The sequence below is a fragment of the Panicum virgatum genome, chromosome 5K (genome assembly GCF_016808335.1).
Source record: "Panicum virgatum strain AP13 chromosome 5K, P.virgatum_v5, whole genome shotgun sequence".
NCBI lineage: Eukaryota > Viridiplantae > Streptophyta > Magnoliopsida > Poales > Poaceae > Panicum > Panicum virgatum.
The window spans coordinates 53,571,075-53,592,829 of NC_053140.1; the positions used below are offsets into that span (position 1 = coordinate 53,571,075).

The window sequence follows — 21,755 nt, forward strand, 5'->3', positions numbered from 1 at the left end:
GAGGCAGGGTTCAATTTCCCGACCGGACCGGCCTAACCGCCGGGCTCCGGTACCGGTTTACCGGTCCGGTTAGGCCGGTTACCGGTCGGAACCGGTCAAATGTGAATTTGAATTCAAATTTTACCGTGGTGGCGGTTCCGACCGGTATACCGGCCGGGTATACCGGTATACCGGCCGGTTTGGCCGGTATACCAGCCGGTTTTGTGTTGCGGCTCACTGCGGTATACCGACCGGTTACACCGGTATACCGGCCGGTTTGGCCGGTATACCGGTTGTTTAGAGTATTTTTTCGCCGCTTGAAAAATTGATTCCCGGTGTGAAATAAAAGGAAATTTCGACATGAGCTATGCACATTTTAATGTAAATGACCCTACCAAAGCAATGAGTTATAATTATGCATACAAATACAATAGTAATAGGGTGCATACAAATACGGAGTCATACACTTATACACATGAAATGAAAAGTTCAACGTAGGAATGGGAAGACCCCCATTTGAGATGCGGTTTGGTATTCGGCGGTGGACATCAAAGCGATACCTCGCACTCTAAGCAGCTCAGCCTTGTAGTGTTGCCAAGTTTGGCCCGTCCACGCCGATGTTGTCTGCCATTCCTGAACTAACATAGTGTAAAAATGGGGGTCTTCCCATTCGTACACCCATCTCGTCGGTGGCTGCATGCTGATGTCAGGAATGGGATAGTGAAAAGAGTGCCTCGAATCGCTGTAGGAGGAAGAAGAGTTCTGTGGACTGTCATAGTCCGTCGGTCCACCTGTTCTCCTCTGCGATTGCGGTGCTCCATGGTCGGTGTCCTGAGTAGCATGTGTGAACTGAGTTTCCCCTGCAATCAACCATATTTCATAATTAGTAGTCAATAGTCAGAAATATGTGTGTATTTATATGTGCAATATATACCTGTGAAACGAACACCACGAGCATGACCACTACCACCAGCAGCATCATCAGCACCACTACCTCCACCACCAGCATTAGGCTGAGCACCGTCACCATCATCACCATCATCGGCCGAGCTGCTATCCTCGGACTCCTGATACGGAGGACTACGCTCACCTTCGCCATCATCAGTCTCGGTGCAACTTTCTCTTCCCTAGGTGAGTGTCACCTATATTTTGACGTGCCCAATCGCTGATGGAATCATTCCCCGTAGCCTCACGTAGATCTGACACGTTTATTTGATCTCTGACAATATGGGACGGGAGAGGGATGTCGCCGTCATCATCATCCTCGTCCAGAACTGGAGCCCGGTTAGATCTACCATATTCCATCCATTCCCGCACTCAGTAGATGCCATCCACTGCATGAAACGATCACGTTTCCGATAGATGCTCTCTAGGAACATGTAGTTGGTTCCAAATCGAGTGGCATTCCACTTGACCAACTCACCACCGATTGCGTTCCTCATCATTGTATTCAACTGACCATGATTGTGTAACCAATTTGAAATTCGCTTGCACTGCTTGATGATAACACCATGTTCAGGCCTTCGAGCTATATCCTTCAACATCAAATTGACGGTGTGTGCTAGACAAGGTGTCCAAGCTATGTGGTCATACACATCACTTAGTAGTTCATTGCATGCTTTTTTGTAATTCGAGCCGTTGTCGGTGACTACGTGCACGACATTCTCCGGTCCAATCTCTTCCACCACCTTTCGAATCTCCTGCAATGGAAGACGGATTTTTTAGTAACATGACAAAACATACACAATGTGAATGGAACAGGTTGAGGGACTACCTTGAACAAATATGCAGCATTTTGAATTCTTCCAGTCGCATCAATAGACTTATGGAACCACATGACCCCATTGCAATATATCAAAAAGTTGATGACACTCATCCTCGTCGGACCAGTCCATGAATCACACATTAACGTGATGCCAAATAAGGGCCAGTCTTTCTGAAACTTTACGTACCTCGTCTTCAAGTCTTGCTCATTCTGATCAAGGTACTTGCCATCAATATCCCGTCCAGTGGGTGATGCGATACCTTCACCTGCAACCATATGAAAATCATAAGATACAAAAATGTAAGTTTATAGGTATCATTGCAATGAAAGAAAACTTACCCCACTTCTGTGTCTCCCTAACCGCGCTGATAAAGTATGGACTGTCAGCCTGTCTTCCAGGTACTCCTGCAATATGGAAAAACTTTGACCAAGCTTTTCCAATAGCTTCCTTTGCGTTCTTACCCTTCTGCGTCCAGGAGCCTGTATCAATCCTTGTTTGTGTCATTCCTCTTCTCCCACCAGCTGCCAAGTTATAGTCCTCCACCACAGGACTCTCCCTCTGCGAAGTGGACTTTCGAAACATTCTCTGCATAACATTCCCCCTCGTCGAACCACTACCCCCTCCACGCTCATATGCACCTCCTCTCTGTTCCACCCCCCGTCGGAACTCTGCTTCCGCTCTCGATAGATCCATGGCACGCTGCACCTGAGCCTCCTCATCTTCTTCATCACCGGGATAGTTTCCCTCTGCTGCAGCCTTCTCCCGTCTCAACCTCTCTCGGGCCCGGTCAGCAGTTGCCTTCTTTGCCCTATCCAACTCACGCTGAAAGAAGTCCCGCACATCAGGTGGCACATTCCTGCAATGGATCACCTCTGCCCCGCGCCCAGCCAAATGTTGTTTCAATCTAGTCGCACCACCTCCTCCTTTCTGCGTACGACAATAGTTACATCGCCATCCGGGATAAAGATTTTCACCGTGTTCCCACACAACATCTCTGCTTGCCATTGTCTATCTGCATACATGCACAACAAAAATATATCATCTAATATTCTTACTCCTACCTAAGTTATAGTGTCAAAAATCATCTAATACACCTAAATTAAATCTAGCTAAAATCTACTACATAGTGCAAAAAATCATGTAATATAAATAAATCTTCCCTAAATTCTAAATATACCTAAGTCATACACCTAAATCCTAAAACAAAACATCTAAATACACCTAAATCCTAGGGAAAAAAAAACTAACCTGACCGCGGCTTACCGACGCTAATCGGCGGTTTACCGCCTCCCCATACCGGTAAACCGGCCTCCCCGGGCGGAAAACCGGACGGGACCGGTAGATCTGCTACCGGTCCGGCTTACCGGTGAGGGAGACCGGTTAGCCGGGATCTGAGAGCGGCTAACCGGCCTCGAGCGGCGGGCGGCGACTTCTGGCGGCGGACAGGAGTCAGTGAGGGGGGAGCGGGTGAGGGAGGCGCTGGTGAGGCTTCGGCTGAGGGACACGCGACGTTAAATGACCTCTGCCGCGCGATGGGCCTTAATGGGCCGCAGTTTTTTTCTTTTTCTTTTTTTATTTAACTTATAAATTCCGAAAACCATACTAAATGAACGAATTTTGGAGAAAATTTGACACCATTAGATTCATTGCACCTTGAAGTATTTTTAGGAATTTTTTGGGAATTTTTCATTTTTTTGAATTCAAATTTAAATTTTGAATTTGGACCGGTTTCATACCGGACCGAACCGGTACCGGTCCGGACCGATTTGACCGGTAACCGGTCAAACCGGACCGGTTACCGACGGTTCGGTTAACCCGGAGGAGGGCTGCAGGGAGTTTGGTTTGCAGCCGTCCTCCACCAAATTTTTTTCCGGAGCCCAGTCAAATGCCCCTCCACCACGGCACCACCCAAACCGCACCCGCGAAGCCACCCAGGGCCCACATGGCAGTGACCCTCCGCGCGCACTACGAGATGCCACGTGAGAATGTTCCCCTCCGGCCTCCCCCGCCCCCGCCCTCCTCGGCCTAAAAGCTGCCGCCCGGCTCCGCGTCCCCAGCGCCTCGTCCATACCGTTACAGTTACTGCTCTCTACTACTCTGCTCCTCTGCTGCCCCTCCTCTGCCTCCCCTCTCGCTCTCCGCAGGCTCGCTCGTATCCTTCCTTCCTCCTCTCCCCCACCACCCCAACGCCCCCAATGCGGCTCAAACCCTAGCACCCGGCCTCCTGATCTCGCGCGGCTATGGGGAACTGCTGCCGCTCGCCGGCCGCCGTCGCGCGGGAGGACGTCAGCTCCTCGCACTTCCCCGCATCCAACAACGCGAAGAAGAAGCCGCACCAGCCGCGGAACGGCGCCGCCGGGGGAGGCGGCGGGCAGAAGCGGCTCGCGGTGCTGGGCGAGGAGGGCTGCGAGGTCACCGGGATCGACGACAAGTACGTCCTGGACCGGGAGCTCGGGCGCGGGGAGTTCGGGGTCACGTACCTGTGCATGGATCGGGACACCAAGGAGCTGCTCGCCTGCAAGTCCATCTCCAAGCGGAAGCTGCGGACGGCCGTCGACGTCGAGGACGTGCGCCGGGAGGTCGCCATCATGCGCCACCTGCCCAAGAGCCCCAGCATCGTGTCCCTGCGGGAGGCGTGCGAGGACGAGGGCGCCGTGCACCTCGTCATGGAGCTCTGCGAGGGCGGCGAGCTCTTCGACCGCATCGTCGCGCGGGGGCACTACACGGAGCGCGCCGCCGCCAACGTCACCCGCACCATCGTCGAGGTCGTGCAGCTCTGCCACCGCCACGGCGTGATCCACCGAGACCTCAAGCCCGAGAACTTTCTCTTCGCCAACAAGAAGGAGAACTCGCCGCTCAAGGCCATCGACTTCGGCCTCTCCATTTTCTTCAAGCCTGGTGAGTCACCCCAAACGAAATCCTTTCCCGATTTGGGAGAATTTTTCGTGCGCGCGTGCCCGGGATTTGTGATTTTAGTGTGGTTGTTCTGGGGAGAACTGGGCAGCGGAGTTCAGTGTAGCAAAATGCAGTTTCTAAGCTGGAGTTCAGGAAAAATGTGGTTAGTTTGTGTAATCCGAAAACAGTTCTTTCATTGGCATCTCTGGATTAGCATCAGTAATTTGGGCAACAGTAGAACTTTTGAAGGATTTGAGAATTGAGAGTGGTCCAGCTGATACTGTTAACAGCTCCTTTTATCAGGATATGCTGAAGGTGCTGATGTTCTTTTGCAGAACATTAGTTCAATCTTTGCCCTTTCTTCCCTTTACAGAACATTTTGGTTTGTTGAAGAATGAACATATTGCTGTGGGCTCAGTGGTTGCCTGGTTGGTACATCAGTGTGGTCCACCATTTTGGGGATTATGATGACCAATTAGTAGTGCTTCTGTTGTGAAATTTAGTTATTAATATCGTGTTCTTTTTACCAGAACACTCTTTCACCAATGTGAGCACTTGGTAAATTTTTTTAGGAGTGGATGCAGTTAGCAGTATTTAATATCAATGGAAATTTCCAAATACAGTTGCAATGGTTATGGCTCTGGACTTACTTCCACTGATGAACTGAGCTTATTGATCAGGATTTGGGATGTCGATAAGATAAAGTGATTCTCTATTCGCAATTCTGTTCTCAGCAGTTTATCTTGACCATTCTGTTTTATTTTTTGTTTGTATATGCCCCCAATCTGAAAAAAAAGAGGATAAGAACAACTATTTTTCTATTGTTACTATCTAGGTTTGCAGCTAAATCTCCATTTCCTACACACCAGGACTGTCTACTCTGACTTAGCTGACTCATTCGAGTACTCAGCTCTTGGAACAGATTTATCTCTTTACCACAAACACTGTGTTTTAAGGAAACAAACCTGATATATGCCGCTGAAAGATCACCTCTTCAGTTATGTATCATTAAAAGAGGTTGGTACACTCTAATACCATCTAAAACTATATTGGTTCATCTTTTACCACTCCTGTCAAAGTGTCAATTTAGGCTAGATGATGTTAACACTGACAGTCTTGCCCTTCCCTGCGGCGCTTTCCCATGAGCTCTTTCCCTTCTCTCTTAACCTGATACTTCTTCCCCATTTGGACAGAAGTCACTGATATTCCAGCTCCAGTCCCCTCTTTCATGCCATGATCTTTACTGCTCCAGCTCACAGCGGCAGAGCCAGCCGATGGAGTCACTGGTGTCAGCTCCATTAGGAACCGTTATCAGGTCATTTGATGAACAGGGTGTAACAGTAATTTGCCACTGATTTTGAAAGAAATCGTCGTTGTCAGCTGACATCGACAAACAGCCCTGGCTCCGCCCCTGCCACCTCACCCCTCTGCCGTGATCTTAGCTTGCTTTCTATACATTATTCAACAGAATTCTCATTATGCCATTTCCACTTGCTTCTTTTTTTATGTGCTCTGTTCCCTATGGAACATCTCTTAAGTTACTGTAAAAAGTATTACCCCACACAATTGAGGCTACTGAAAATTATGCATTTGTTTCTGCTTTCTACCTCTCTGTGGAACGTTTGTAAATTGTACTTCTTGGAAATATTTTCTGAGTACTTTATGAAAGTTGAAGATCTGAACATGCCACCATTGATTATAATTTTAGTGCCTTATATAACTGACCAAGCTTTAAGATAAAATGTTTCTTTTATCTCTTTGAGAAGGCGATGGAGTGTTTCCATTTAAACCTCATTACTGGTATTGTCCTCTATGATTTCGCTAATTATGATGTTGCTTATTTACAAACTTGCTCGACACACATGTCTACTATACAACCAAACTCTAGTTTATCGAGTCTTTCTTAACTTATTGTTCTACTTTTTTAGGTGAAAAATTTTCAGAAATTGTGGGAAGCCCCTATTACATGGCTCCCGAAGTATTGAAGAGAAACTATGGGCCAGAAATAGACATATGGAGTGCAGGAGTTATATTGTATATTTTATTATGTGGAGTTCCTCCATTTTGGGCTGGTAATTTCGTTGTTGAACTAGTAATTTTCTTATCTTTACTCTCTGTCACAACCCTGACCTTCAAAAATTGCAGAAACCGAACAAGGGGTGGCACAAGCCATACTTCGTGGAAATATTGACTTTAAGCGCGAACCCTGGCCTAATGTTTCAGATAATGCAAAAGATTTAGTTCGACACATGTTGGAGCCTGATCCGAAGCTCAGGTTAACTGCAAAGCAGGTTCTTGGTATGTCCATGCTAAAGAAAGCAGGCCTTAATATGCTACTTTTATATTTCCAATTTGACTCTTGAAATGGTCAGGTTCACCAGCCTTTAATCAGTGAGGCATAAAGCTTTATCTATTATTTTCTTTGGTTCCTTCCAATAGTGCAACTCTGTGATAGTGTCCAGTTTCACTTGACATCATTTCCATTGCTGAGATGGTAACTAGGCTTAGGTTATCTTTTTTGTCCAGCTGTTCTGCAGGATCTGATTGAAATGTTTGCATCATTAACTTTGAAACAGTAGTATTCTATTCAACTTTGCCCCCTAAAGCAAGAGTTATTCCAATTCAATGGCATGTCATGTTATCTAAAATAATGAACTATGCTTAGAACATGCTAAGTTAGCTTCTACCTGTTTCTGTTGAACGTTTTATATGATAGACTTGGACCAAATTTTGTTATGCTGTGCACTGTCGTTGATTTGCATTTTTTTACGGGATGTTAGTGCTAAGAGCCTAAAACCTAAGAAACCTTTGGATCAAAAAGTAGGTGCACGGGTGCACCTCTTTACAGCTTGATGTTTACACGGAACTATCCTTTTGAGTAGGACAATATCTGTAGCACAGATCATGTATTTTCTTACAAATATTTCTAGACCTTTTTAATCTGTTTTCCTGCCGTAAATTTGCTGTTATGGTATAAATACTTTTTTACCCTCAATTTGTCATTTTTTTCTTTGAGGAACCTTGACAATGTTTTTCTTTTTTAAAAAATCACAGAACATCCTTGGCTTCAAAATGCAAAGAAGGCTCCTAATGTTCCTCTTGGTGATATTGTGAAATCGAGGCTCAAACAATTTTCTAGGATGAATAGATTCAAAAGAAGGGCTCTAAGGGTCTGTATCTTGCTCACCTAACCTTTTCATCCTAGTTGCATGTTCAATTCTTTCTTATGTCAACCATACCAATGAAAAACTGACTGACAAGATCTGGTTTATGTATTTCACTAGGTCATTGCTGATCATTTGTCTGCCGAGGAAGTTGAAGACATAAAGGAGATGTTCAAGACTATGGACACCGACAATGATGGGATTGTATCTTATGAAGAACTAAAGACTGGAATAGCAAAACTTGGTTCTCATCTTGCAGAATTGGAAGTGCAGATGCTCATTGAAGCTGTAAGTATTTCAAAGAATCCTTCTTCAGTACGCATAGAAACAAGCAAGATTATATTTCTGTATTTCCTTGGAAGAATCTTTAGGTCGTCAACAAACCAAATGTTAATAGAAATGTTATAAGAAAGATGTGATACACTGAAGAACTGCAGACATGATAGGGAATTTCATGGAAAAACATCCTGAACCAACTTCATAATCTTTCCCAGTTATTGTAGTGCACACCTTTTGATGCCATAGTTGTATTCAATTATAATATCAAATATCCTGACTCCTGAGTCCTGAGCATACCCTAGTGAGGTCAAATAAACAGTTTCATTCAATCACATGTCCATTTTCCTTCTTTTTGCTTGGATAGTATCTTATTGTTTTGAAATGGAAAATTGTGTTGATGTGTTTGGCATTCCTTTGAATGAAAAGAGATTCCCGGTTGACAAAGATAGGATGTATTCATTTTGGTGCATGATTTTTCCTACACTGTGTGAGCTAGTAATGCCACGACTGCTTATTGGCAGGCTTCAGGCAAGATGGGACAATTCCATCAAACAACCATTTTCTGAGATAATTGATAATTGTCCTTATCTCAAACCAATGTGTTTTCCTCGTCTAGTTTAAAAGAAGTTGTTCCACACACATTGATAGTTGAATTGAGAAGTTGATAGTGAATTCAGTTTGACAATAGATCCAACTGATCTGTGATATCACTTGAGAATCTTTGGCTTGTCTTGGTAGAGAGAGGAGGGTAGATTATTGAATTGTGACTTGTTGACTTGTACACTGCATTTCTTTTATTGAATTGTATACACTGCACATCTTTGATCAACCGTGGTGGTATTCAGGTGGATACAAATGGTAGGGGAGCACTCGATTACGGAGAATTTTTGGCTGTCTCACTTCATTTACAAAGGATGGCAAATGACGAGCACCTTCGGCGGGCCTTCCTATTTTTTGACAAGGATGGCAATGGCTTCATTGAGCCGGAGGAGCTTCGAGAGGCTCTAGTTGATGATGGAGCATCTGATAGCATGGAAGTGGTGAATGATATATTGCATGAAGTTGACACTGATAAGGTCATTATACTCCCACAACTAACACAAGCGCTATTTTGGTTCTCCCTTCATCTGAATGAATATCCTCTCTATTTACATTTGCAGGATGGCAAGATTAGCTATGATGAATTCGTAGCAATGATGAAGACTGGTACAGATTGGAGAAAGGCGTCTCGGCACTACTCAAGAGGAAGATTTAACAGCCTTAGCATAAAGCTTATAAAGGATGGGTCGGTAAAATTGGGTGTTGAGTGAAAACTGTGACCATAGTCCATATGTGTGCATGTAGTTAGGCCCTTGGCCGCCCCACTAAGCAGCAGATTTTTTTCCCATGATTATCTTGCTTGAAAATTTAGATAGGTGAACCCGCCTGATTGGCTTACCTGTGTAATTAGCCCTCCCGGTTTCGCTGACAAGCACCGAGCCCGAAAATGCTGTACCGGATGCGGTGCGCGCCTGCTTTCTCCAGTTTGATCCCGTGGCACCTGATGCCAAGTGTTGTACAACACAATGTTTTACAGTCTTGAAATGCAGCTTGTTGACCTAGCGTGATATGGCAGTGGCAAAGTTCATTTTTGTGTGCTGCTTGCATTGGCAAATGCCGAATGTGCGAGTGAGTGGCGGCCTGCCTGCAATCTGAATATGTGATGCTGAAATGTAAGAAGATATGATGCAATTCGATGTTCACCTAGTACGCCGGGCGGGTGCAGAACGCAGACAATATCGGATGCCGCTCTATCTGCCAACCAAATTGCTCTGACCCTGATGCTCTCGTGACCGAGAAGCCGGCGGCCGCCAGCATTCTGCCACGTGACCGAATTCCGCAGCAGGGTAATGCTTCATCGGTGATGCATCATGCTGGAGTGCACAAGCACAAGCATAATTTGGTAAGGCTAATGTGGCCGAATTCCCGGCGGGAACCAGATTAAGCCGGGAAGCATACGGCTCCATTTCACAGGCATCTGCACTTGTGCAGGCCAAGTGAAAACCCTTTTCTGAAAGGGAAAAAAAAACACCTCCGTCCTTCACAAATCCGTGTGCGCTCAGTGCTTTTTCCACCACGGCACAGCATTCATGTGCCGTTCGTTGTTTGCTACACCAAACTAAACCGGACCCGGGCTGCCGTGCCGTGTCACGCCGCTTCTGAGCGGCAGCAGTGTGGCTGCCTACTCGAACCGCACCGTACCAACTATCGTGGAACATCTGCGCCAGCACGAGTAGTAGTATCATCTACTAGTTATCCGCTGCCGCCGCCGTCAAAAAGCGGCCGCGACTTGTGTTACGATTGCGAAGGTGCCGCACGAGCGGGCCGCCTGGGAGTGGCATGGTCAGCCATGTACAGTTTGACTCGGGTTGAAGTCGCCCGCCACTGGGCACTGGCCAGTGAGCACTACTACCTCGCTCAGCCAGACAGCCACCACAGCGCTGCGCCCGCAGACAGCGCGACGTGCGGCAGCGGCGTGCCGGCCGACGTCAAATCGCAGAGGGGGCAAAGCGCGAGGCCGCAGCAGCAGCAACGTGCGCCGGGAGCGCGAGCTGGAGCTGGCGCCAGGCGGCGACGCAGTTGGCGTTGGCGCTGGGCGCTGGCAGCGACCGGCCCACTGGCCCGCGGTGCCTGTGCGTGCGGCGCGCCGCCAAAACGCGCCCCCCAATTCCCCAAAGGCAAAGGAATTGCCCAGTGGCTGCTAGTGGGCTTGGACGCGCGCGAGCGCTTCGCCCGCGCGTTGTCGGCAACCAATCGTGTACATTCTGTTCCCACGGGGGCTCCGCGGCGGCGCGGGTTGCGGCGCTGCGCCTATTGGCTCCTACTTGCTGCCGCCGCCACTGGCTCGGCTGCATATGCCACCGGCGGACGCCGCTTTCCCTCTCTCGCGAGCGGCCAGGGCACGCGGCGCGTTGCCGTCCGGTGCGCCTCGCTTTGCCCCGGACGCCAGTATCACAATATCTTTCGCATTGCGGCTGCCTGCCTGCCTGCCGCGAATATGTAATAAGATTTGCATTTGGGATGCGACGACGGTGCACGGAGGAGCCTACACTACCAATCAATCCGGTCGTCATCAGAGGCCAGGGCCCCCGGCCCGGTTGAATCAATGCGGCTGCTGTCATCTTCGCCGACAGGTTGGCAGCGGCGCCGGTGGCTCCGGACGGATGGCCCGCCATGTGGCGACCGGCCGACCGATCTCATCCCCGGCGCAGCCGGTGATGTCTATCGGCAAAGGCAGTTATGTCCAGTGTCGAAACGTGACGGGTCGGGGCGGGCAGAGCATGGCTGCGTGTGCGTCCGACCCCCGGTCCAGTCGAGCGAGTTCAATGCACACTGATCGTCCCGGACCCGATCGGATCCGTGCCAATCTCCCGGGGAATTCTCGCACGAGGAGCCACGCACGGCTACCCATGCCGGTTCGCTCTGCTCTCGGCCGGGCAGCGACATGCAGCATGCCATGCCGGTGGCGCAAAATTGAGATCACGATCGCGTGCCACGGGGTTGAACGCACAGTGCTCGGATGGCAGGGCATCTCGCTGCCTGCCTGCCGATCATGCATGACAGATACACTCAGGAGTGAGGATTTATCTTCGCGCCGGAAAAGCTTCAATCTCCTTCGATCGGGGGCAAGCTCGTCAGGCTGCCGACGGCCTGTTTTGTCTGCTAGCAAATATCTTTACGATTGCGGCGGACCAACGGTATATAAGAATCAGGGCTATGAATCTAGACCGGACAACTCGGCCGCAGCAGCATGTACACAAATCCGAAATTAATCCTGCATGGCACCGCGACAAAAAAAACCTGACGAATCCCATCCACGTGTCGCCACGGCGCCGCTCCTGCCCTGCCTCTTCCCGCGCCGTCTCGCTCTCTGCCGCTGCCGCTGGCGGCTTCTGTCAACCTGTCGCCTCGTGCTTTATTATCCCTACCCCAAATTAAGCTAATCTGTCGTCCTCAGGCACTAGCGAAAGCCCAGAGCGCATTGCGGCGACCCAGCCGGCCGCCATTAACTCCGTCGGCAATTGGCACTTTGCTCTCCGCAGCTGTGCGTGCCATGTGGAGAATTGGATCGAGAGGGTGTCGCCGTCAGTTAGAAGGCTCCATCGCCTAATTAAGCAACTCCATAACATCCATTAATGTAACCGTCACTAGGTCGGCCCATACGACGAGCTGGCGAGCGCGGGGTCACGGCGACGACCGCCGGGAGGCAAGGCAACACGACGACAAGATCACAAGAATGCCAGAATGGGGCGGAATGCGATCGCTTCTGATCAAATTGGGAAGGATGGATATGCATGCCGCGGCAAACCGGACACTAATTGCAAACGGATGGATACACTCCACCCGGCCGAAATTGTAATAAGTGTGTATGCGTGGCCCGCGAACATTAGACACGATACACGTATGGCGCCTTAGAACAATTAATTGGTTTGAAAAGGACAAAAGAAATAAAAAAAAGGTGATATGCCAAGGGGTACTCCCTCCGTTCTAAATTATACATATATTTTTGCATTTTTAGATTTATAGTTTTTACTAGATATACAAGACATAATGTATACATATAGTAGTTTGTAACGGAGGGGGTAATAATACTTATGTGTGGTGACATGCAACGAAGGTGGAATTATGATTTTAGAACTAGGCGTATAGCCCGCGCATTTGCACGGCTAGTATTGAAAATTCAAAAAATTGCATGTCGTTGTATCCTTACTTAAAGGTTATACTATTTTGTTTACCATATATCATCCTGTTCATTATCATAAATTATGTCTTATTGTTGATTAAAACAATTCAACTATGATCTAAATTTGCATGTCGTTGTATCCTTACTTAAAGGTTATACTATTTTTTTACCATACATCATCCTATTTATTATCGTAAATTATTTTCTTATTGTTGATTAAAACAATTCAACTATGATCTACCTATAATAACAATTTGATTTGTTGAGCTTTAATAATATTATGCAAATAATTATTTTTATTTTCATTTTATTTTGATTGATTGTTGTTAGCTTTAGTTTTTATTAGTAGTATTATTAATAATATATATTTGTAACTGATACATAGCTAAATGATATTTTATATTTAATTTTTCATAATGGCATTGGTGGGTGATTTTTAATTAGCCACAGGGATATTTTAGGCTAATTTTTATCGTAATGGCAGTGGTGGGTAATTTTTATTTTTATATTTTTCTCCGATTAATGTGGAAATTTCTAGACCTTGAGAGCGAACGTGGAAACTCCGTTTGTTGGTCAAATAATAAGATAATAGATTATTCCATGAAACAAATTTTGGGCACGCCACTTCACAATTTTTGCCTCAATTATCCTTCTTCAGACAAACTTGATGTAGTATATGTACTTTTTACATATTAAATTGCAAACTTTTTAAGCCACCATGGTAATACATTAGATAGAGGAGTATTCGCAGTGTCCTCTTTATATGTCGATGTTGAGGTTGTCCTCTTTATATGTCGATGTTCAGGTTAGACCGCGAGCTCTTTACGAATGTTGGCGGTGGCTCCTTACTTCATTTGCAATCCTCTATACGAATGTTGAGGTTAGACCGCGAGCTCTTTACATAGACAAAAGTTTGAAATGTGTGGCCATTTTCGTCCTTTGCGCACAACAACACATTATTTGAAAAAAAAAGTAGCTGTAAAAAATATCATGCATATTTCATACTCTTATCAATTGGACAATTACATTCGTCGTACTTATAATTCACTTCCACCTTTATTAAATGGATGCTGTAGGATAGCTCGCACGCTTTAGCAGACGAAATGATGTGAGCTTATCATCAAACAAAATCTCTTTGCTTTTTATGAGCTCTTGGTATGAGCCGCCGCCTGAGGTTGCAGCACGGCGAAGCTGTCACTGTCACCTGTACTTACTCGTGGGATTGGATTGACATCCAAAATTCAAAAGAAGAAATCCAATTGATGTCCAATTAAATAAAGTATCCATCCAATCCAATCCTAACAAATACTTTTCAACATCCAATTCAATCCAATCCAGCTCCCCTTAATCCAAATCCATCCAATATAATCCAAATCCAAACTCGTCGCCGGCAAGGAAGCTGCACTGCCTTCCTACCAGCTTGCCTGCCCATAGCTCGCCGGCTCACGCCGCCCACACCGGCCGCCGCTGTTGGACCGCGACACCTCCGCCTGCGGCTCGCCTACTTGCACTGGTTTCTGCTCGCCCGTAGCACTGCCGCTCGCCAGCCTCCGTCCACGGCTCGCCGGCCGTATTACGCAGGTGGCCTTGAAGCAGTAGTACTGGCTCATCATCAGCACCACCGAAGCCAAGCTAGCACTAGCAATGAGGTGGGTAGTAGTAGCAGCAGTGACGCGGCTGGTAGCACGAACGCGGTGCGCGAGGGTAGTACTTGGCCGGCGGCCAGTACGAGCGCGGCGGTGGCGGCCTTGGCCGCGGCGGCCGCCACTAACGTCAAGGCTAGCAACGAATGGATCCTCAACTGCACCGCCCACGGCAGCGACATCTAATGCAGCACCTCGCACTGCTGCACCAGGGACGGGCCCGCCGCACCAAGGGTCCGCCGACTCCTTTGCTTGCTGCTCGATCCCCCCACCAAAGACGCACGGTGGCGAGGGAGAGAAGTTTGTGCGGCTAGCTCTGTCCAGCGCTCTCTTCTCTGTGATCCAACAATATTTGGATTAACTTCTAATTTTTATCCTGTAGAATCCAATTCTATTTGATCAAAAGTAAATGGATATCCATATCCAATTTGATCCAAATCCAACAAAAGATAAGTACCAAAATCCAATTGGATTTGGATCACGTCCAATCCATTCCGAGGAGTACTCTGTACCCGTCTGGCCGCTCCGCCGTAACCGCAAAATAAAAAAATGAAAATAATAAGAACATAAACACCGGCGGTGCTAGCTGCAGGCAAGGCGTTGGAATCACGCGGCAGGATGTAGAGATACGCGGTCACCCTGGAATTCTCGGGGCGGTGGAGAGACCGTATCAGTGTACTACAACCAAGTCCAGCTGCGCCTCCCCGGTGGTCGGCCCGCATCAGCCGCAGCGGATCCGGGGTCAAAATCAGCACAAAAAACACGTTTCCACCTTTTGGCTCCCTGCGGTGCCCAGCTGTGTAACCAACCGGTCGACCAGACCAGGTGAGGCGAGGCAGCGAATTGTCAGCCAGCCCGCCCAGAACAGAAAACAAAGCAAAGCAAAGCAGAACATCCAGATAACTTTTCGTTTCTCCCTCTCTCCCGGCCCTTTATTCCCTCTCATCTCCCTCACTCTCTGTGTCTGGCATTTCGTTCTCTCTCTCTCTCCATCAGTTCGTCTCCGGCTATATATACCCACTCCTCGAAGCAGCTGAGCACGCACAACTGCAGGCTCCGCTCAGCTATAGAACTCAAGCTTTTTTATCTGCCACAGTACGTCCTCTGCAACCCCCACTCTTTCTTTGTGTTGTTCATCAGCTCGATCGGTCGTGTTCTTGTGGGCACAGCACGCGTCAATACTCCATACCTCCACCTTCGCACGTACGCGTCCATACCCACGAGTCGTCGTCGTCGTTGGCGCCGTCGCCGGCATTCCCATGATCCCATCTCGTGCCCTGTCCCGTCAGATTTCCTCCCGCCGTGCGAGCTAACGGGATCGTCATCGTCGTCTGGACCGCCGGTCCCCTAGCTAGCTCGCGTCTCCCCACTTGCTCGCGCGTTCGCGAACCCGTATGCTGCCAGTCAGCTCGTTTCTCACTGTAGCAATATATCCGGCTGCCACTGTAGCACCCCCTCTCGCTCTCGTCGCCGCTCCGGCCGGGCCGACCGTTAATTAATTTCTTCTCGTCGCTGTTGCTGCGCAGGCCGCGGCGCCGGGCATACGGAGATATGGCGGACTGCATGCAGGAGTGGCCGGAGCCCGTCATGCGCGTGCAGGCGCTCGCCGAGAGCGGCCTCTCCGCCATCCCGCGCTGCTACGTCAAGCCGCCGTGCGACCGCCCCGTGCCGCCGGCGGCGGCGGCGGCGGAAGCCCATCAGCTGGACAGGGAGCTCTCGTCCGACGACGTCTGCATTCCGGTGGTCGACCTCGGCGAGCTGCTGGCGAACGGCGCCGCCGTCGGCCTCGGCAGCGCCGTCACCAAGGCCGTCGCGGCTGCCTGCCGTGAGTGGGGGTTCTTCCAGGTCGTCAACCACGGGGTGCGCCCGGAGCTGATGCGCGCGGCGCGGGAGGCCTGGCGCGGCTTCTTCCGCCGCCCGCTCGCGGAGAAGCAGCGCTACGCCAACTCGCCGCGCACGTACGAGGGCTACGGCAGCCGGCTCGGCGTGCAGAAGGGCGCCGTCCTGGACTGGGGCGACTACTTCTTCCTCCACCTCGCGCCGGAGGCGGCCAAGAGCCCGGCAAAGTTCTGGCCGGACAACCCCGGCAACTGCAAGTATGCATGCTCTGCATTATTTCCATACTCATTTTTCCAGATCCTATGCGCTGCGAGTTATAGCTCGCCCATGTGCATTTAATTAGCATTTTAGCTGCGATGTTGTCGTGCACATGCGTTCATCTTTAAGTGCAGAGATGAACCTCCGTTTTGAACACATGAAATAATTTCTGGATTCAGGCAAGAGTTAAACCTAAATCGATTTTTTTCCTTAGGAAGAGTAGGTTTGATGAATTGAACCGTGCAACGTCTGAGATTAACCTTTTTTTAGTTTTTGAGCATGTTACATGGATCGAGTTGAACTCAAAATTTGGATGCATGTTACAGTAATTCGTACTATTATGTGCTTAATTAGTCCAAATTTTTAACCATCTAGCACATAGAATAATTCGTGATATGGGCACGAGCACATAATTTATTCTTTTTCTATAGAAAGAGTATGATTTTTAAACCTAGTTATAATTGGTTTGTTAGAGCTGATATTTTTTTTGTTTAATTTGTACTCCCTCTGTTTTAATTTTTATGTCGTATTAGGTTTGTCCGAAGTCAAACGTGTCCAACTTTGTCAAAATTTATAGAAAAAAGATAATAACATTTATAGATCCATCATGAAATAAATTTTGATAGTGCATATGTTGGTTAGTATTGTTGTTGCTCTAATTTTCTCTAGATTTGGTCCAAGTTTGCCAAATTTGACTTAGAACAAACCTAATACGATATGTAAATTAGAACAGAGATAGTATATACTAATAAAAAGGAAGCATGTCGTGCAGGAAAAGGAAATCCGATCCCTAGGGAAAAAATTAACAATGATTTTGAATGACACACTGCGAAAATCACACAACTATACTTAAACAAAGAACTTTGCTATCCTTGATAAAACTTAATATTTGTAGGTTGAATTACATTTAGGCCACGTTTTACGATAGAAACAGTGCATTGATTGTTCTGAAAAATGAATTAACGTAACTGTCGTCCATGCCCATGCTACTTATCTCTTGTGCCATTACAGCTCCATCGTTCCCTAGTCATTGCGTGGAGCCCCAAATTGCAGTAGACAACACTTTACTCCATTGAAAATATGTTACACCGTGGTGACTCAGCACCAGAAATACAGCACGTGCATGAAACGAAAAGTAGGTCGATGGTGCTTTCATGCAAAATGTCCAGAGCCACAGAGCCAGCAGCGCATACCATTCCAAGCCTATAGTAGCGCTGCAAGAATCGACGGTCGTGCTCGTGCTAAAATCAGAAAGAGGGCCGTCCGGTGTCGTCCCTCAGTCCCTGTCGTAGTAGTAGACCCAAGCCTGCTCCTACTCCTAGTCCCTGCATGCGTGTCAATCATGTACCGATCGACCTCGATCGCTACAGTAAAAAACAGGTCTCGCAGCAGCATGTATATATGCCATTTATTTGTACTGATGTATATATTTATTTGTACTGATGTAATAGAGTCATTAATTACCATATGTAATATATTTATATCTGTGCATGCAGGGAGCTGTCGGAGGAGTACGGTCGGTCGGTGGTGCGGCTGTGCGAGCTGCTGATGCGGGTGCTGTCCGTGAGCCTGGGGCTGGAGGAGGCGCACCTCCAGCGGGCGTTCGGCGGGGCCGGGTGCGGCGCGACCCTGCGCGCCAACTACTACCCGCGGTGCCCGCAGCCGGACCTGACGCTGGGGCTCTCGGCGCACTCGGACCCGGGCGTCCTCACCGTGCTCCTCGCCGACGAGCACGTCCGCGGCCTGCAGGTCCGCCGCGCCGCCGGGGAGTGGGTCACTGTGCAGCCCGTCCGCGACGCCTTCATCGTCAACGTCGGCGACCAAGTCCAGGTACATATAATTAACCGCGCGCCGCTATTATTACTGTCAGCTATAGCTAGATAGATATACTGAGTCCTCGCGGCGCCGGTGCATGCACGCACGCACGCGCACCTGCTGCCCGTTGGCCTAATGAGCTACCTTGGGTAGATATCTCTACTTCTACGAATAGCGTGCGCGCGCGTCGTCGTAGGCTTCTAGAAAATAATACTATGGCTCAATAATACTGACACTTCTAGCTGGTCGTATATATAGAGGGGCAGAGTGCTAGTCGGCGACGAAGATCGTGATCGTGACCGTCACAAATACCTACCTGTTGCGTTGCACTTGCACAAACGTGAAGCATTTGGTCTTGTCGTCGGTTCGTGCGCGCGTGCTGCACTCGTACACGTACCGCGCCGGCGCCAATCACCCCGTTTGAAATTTAGGATTGAACCGGCCGGTATATATATATGTATATATATACTCTGTCCGTTACAAACTATAATTTGTTTAACTTTTTAATCTCATATTTGACCACTCATCTTATTCAATAATTTGTGCAAATATAGTCAAAATTTAAATTATTTTAAAGAACTAGTATTAATAAAGCAAGTCACAGCAAAAGAAGTGATATTTTGCACAAATTTTTGAATAAGCCGTGTAGTCAAACTTGCGAATTATAGTTTGAAATGAAGATCCTATGGATCTTGTCTACATATAACATATGTGTATGCCAGAAACTGCATCCATTCTGCTATAAATAAAAAAAAACCTTAATCAATTCCTCCAGCAGTTGACTTCCAACGGATAGTATTAGATATGATGAGCTTAATTCAACTCTAGCGGCCGCCCGCGCCCGGCGATCTTTTGCGCAACCCGGACGGCATGCGTGGGAACACATGCATGGGCGGTGATCTCTAGCGCAAATCGTATAGACTTGTCGTGCTGATGATGAAGCAGCAAGCTACCGTGGGCAGGCGCGCGCGCATGTTACGGCGTCGACGGACGGATCGCGCGTGCCACCGGCTGAAAGCACATGCACCGGTGTAGCGCCAGTTCATCTATCGCCGGTCGTAGTACGTCTCGTGCAGTGGCGGATCCAGGATAATTATTTGGAGGGGCTTTCTTCTACCTCTAGACAATTTTAGCCTCCTCTCGTAGTGTATTCATGTCCAAAAATTGTAGGGGGCTTAGGAGGGGCTCCATGGACTCCTACCGCCGCTGGATCCGCTCGTCCCGTGCCCCGGCCGGTATAGCCCTCTAGAGATATTTCCACTTGTATGCAGGGTTAATTAGTTAGTCCCTGCTCCACATGTACAGATGTACGTGCTGTAACCTTAACAAATAAACTTCAACTCGTCCTGAATCTTCAACTTCCCATTTGAAATATGTATGCATGCTACTGTTCACGTGGTAAAAAATAATGCTTCAGCTTCCCTAGCTATTGCCATGTTACTGCTCATGTTATTATACAAGACCCTGAGGTTTTATTTTGGATATGACGGTGATATATTTACTATTAAAAATCTGCTGGCAGATACTGAGCAACTCCCTGTACAAGAGCGTGGAGCACCGGGTGATCGTGAACGCCAAGGAGGAGCGCATCTCCCTCGCGCTCTTCTACAACCCCAAGGGCGACGTCCCCATCTCCCCGGCGCCGGAGCTGGCCGCGGCCGCGGGCGCGGGCGGCGGGCCGGCGGGGGCGCTCTACCCTCCGATGACCTTCGACGTGTACAGGCTCTTCATCAGGAAGAAGGGCGCCAAGGGCAAGGCGCAGATCGAGGCTCTCAAGGGCCAGGTATTGCCAGAAGATTAGCTAGGTCGACGACGACTAGCCAGCTTGCTTAGCTACTAGTAGCTGCCTGCTCCTTGATCTAGTTAATAATTCGGAGTTAGCTGGCCGCCGTCAGCTAGCTAGCTTATCTCCCCCCGTGTATAATCTGATTGTAATAACGTATGTGTAAGACCGATCGACCTACCATTGCTACCCCGCTTACTATAATCGTATGCTTGCTGGTTGCTGCATCAGTAGCTGTACAAATAGTCGATGAGCATGGCTGCTCATCACTGTTGTACTTCAGTATTGTAAGCCGAATCATATATATTTAAGGCAATATATAGTCGTCGCATGTACTGTGCATGTGCATGTTGACCGATCAGAAAAATAAATCCAAGCAGCATCCGGTTCATTATTCGATGGTGCAGTAGCCAGTTCCATATATGTTACGTGCATTTGGACCTATTGGATCACGTAACTAATTCATGAAATGAAATATGCTAGCTGATCAACTCTCTATCCAATCGTTTTGATGTGCGGCTCAGGATTATATGCCTCGCGCACTGACCTCTGGAACACACGTCATGTCTATAAATGGATGAAGCCCCTGCATTTGGAACCTTTTGGTACTTATAACTGTGAGAATAGATTCAGTTTCATCAATTGCCACTTTGAGTCGTTTGAGATGCAGACTTCCTCTAGGCTCTATATATAGCTAGTACTGCTGCTACGCCACAGGAGTTACGAGTTAAAGCTAGCTAGGCTATAGTACACTCACTACGGGAGACTGCTGCTTTGCCGTGTGCCAAAGTCTTTGCCGTGTGCCAAAGCACACGGCAAAGCCCTATATGCACACGGCAAAGGCTTTGCCGTGTGCCGCACACGGCATTCAGACGTCGGCAAAGGCGTCGTTTGCCGTGTGCCATTTATCGGGCACACGGCAAAAAAAAAGCAGAAAACATGGGAAGTGACGTGGCGGCCGCCTTTGCCGTGTGCCTGTAGACGTGGCACACTGCAAAGTTCAAATGTTTGCCGTGTGCCTTGGCTTTGGCACACGGTAAACATTGGTTTCTTTGCCGTGTGCCATGGTTTTTGCACACGGCAAAGGTCCCTGATCCTGTATTTTTTTTTGTTTATTGCGTATATGGTACCCCAAATAATACAAACAGTTCATATATATATCATAATAATCATCGCATGCAATCCAAATAAGCATCGGATGCATTCAATATTATCTAGAAATGCACAAATACAAATAAACTCTAGTATCGTTCATCGGCAACCACAAGTTTAAGTCAAATCCATACAAGTCCATACGGCAAAGTCCATACAAGTTCAAGTGCAAAGCTTGTCTCTAGAAATGAAGTCCATACACTTCACGGGGCCGACGGCGGCGGCGGCGGTGGCGGGTGCTGCGGCCACATCTGCGGGGGCGGCCATGTAGGCGTCTGCGACCAACCTGGCTGCTGCTGCTGCTACTGCTAAATCCAAGCCACCCATTGAGACGGTGGCAACACAAACTGCTGAGTCTGCTGCACCGGAGGCGAGAAGTCAGGATTCACTGGCCCATCATTGGATGCCGCCGACTGCGAATATATATTGAGTTACATAAGAATGAAACTACAAGCATTA

General features: G+C 48.2%; 2 protein-coding genes across 2 annotated transcripts; both read left to right on the forward strand.

The window, feature by feature from the left end:
• The first annotated feature begins 3,798 nt into the window (after window positions 1-3,798).
• LOC120708551 (calcium-dependent protein kinase 3-like) lies at window positions 3,799-9,690 on the forward strand. The gene is made up of 7 exons (XM_039993850.1): window positions 3,799-4,643; window positions 6,569-6,712; window positions 6,786-6,938; window positions 7,695-7,810; window positions 7,925-8,092; window positions 8,929-9,159; window positions 9,244-9,690. Exons 1-7 carry the CDS (start codon window positions 3,986-3,988, stop codon window positions 9,391-9,393), a joined length of 1,620 nt encoding a protein of 539 aa, XP_039849784.1. The 5' UTR covers window positions 3,799-3,985; the 3' UTR covers window positions 9,394-9,690.
• Window positions 9,691-15,395: 5,705 nt separating this feature from the next.
• Window positions 15,396-20,538, forward strand: LOC120708552 (probable 2-oxoglutarate-dependent dioxygenase At3g111800). Its single transcript, XM_039993851.1, has 4 exons — window positions 15,396-15,544; window positions 15,976-16,545; window positions 18,043-18,376; window positions 19,884-20,538. The coding sequence occupies exons 2-4, from the start codon at window positions 16,001-16,003 to the stop codon at window positions 20,160-20,162; spliced, it is 1,158 nt and encodes a 385-aa protein (XP_039849785.1). The 5' UTR covers window positions 15,396-15,544; window positions 15,976-16,000; the 3' UTR covers window positions 20,163-20,538.
• The last annotated feature ends 1,217 nt before the right edge of the window (window positions 20,539-21,755 follow it).

Bases quoted from the DNA above. Each gene is read 5' to 3' on its own strand.
- LOC120708551 (XM_039993850.1), top strand. From the start codon at position 3,986: ATGGGGAACTGCTGCCGCTCGCCGGCCGCCGTCGCGCGGGAGGACGTC. The intron at 6,939-7,694 runs GTATGTCCATGC...AAAAAATCACAG, and splicing joins AACTGCAAAGCAGGTTCTTG to AACATCCTTGGCTTCAAAAT. The intron at 8,093-8,928 runs GTAAGTATTTCA...GGTGGTATTCAG, and splicing joins TGCAGATGCTCATTGAAGCT to GTGGATACAAATGGTAGGGG.
- LOC120708552 (XM_039993851.1), top strand. From the start codon at position 16,001: ATGGCGGACTGCATGCAGGAGTGGCCGGAGCCCGTCATGCGCGTGCAG. The intron at 16,546-18,042 runs GTATGCATGCTC...CTGTGCATGCAG, and splicing joins GACAACCCCGGCAACTGCAA to GGAGCTGTCGGAGGAGTACG. The intron at 18,377-19,883 runs GTACATATAATT...ATCTGCTGGCAG, and splicing joins ACGTCGGCGACCAAGTCCAG to ATACTGAGCAACTCCCTGTA.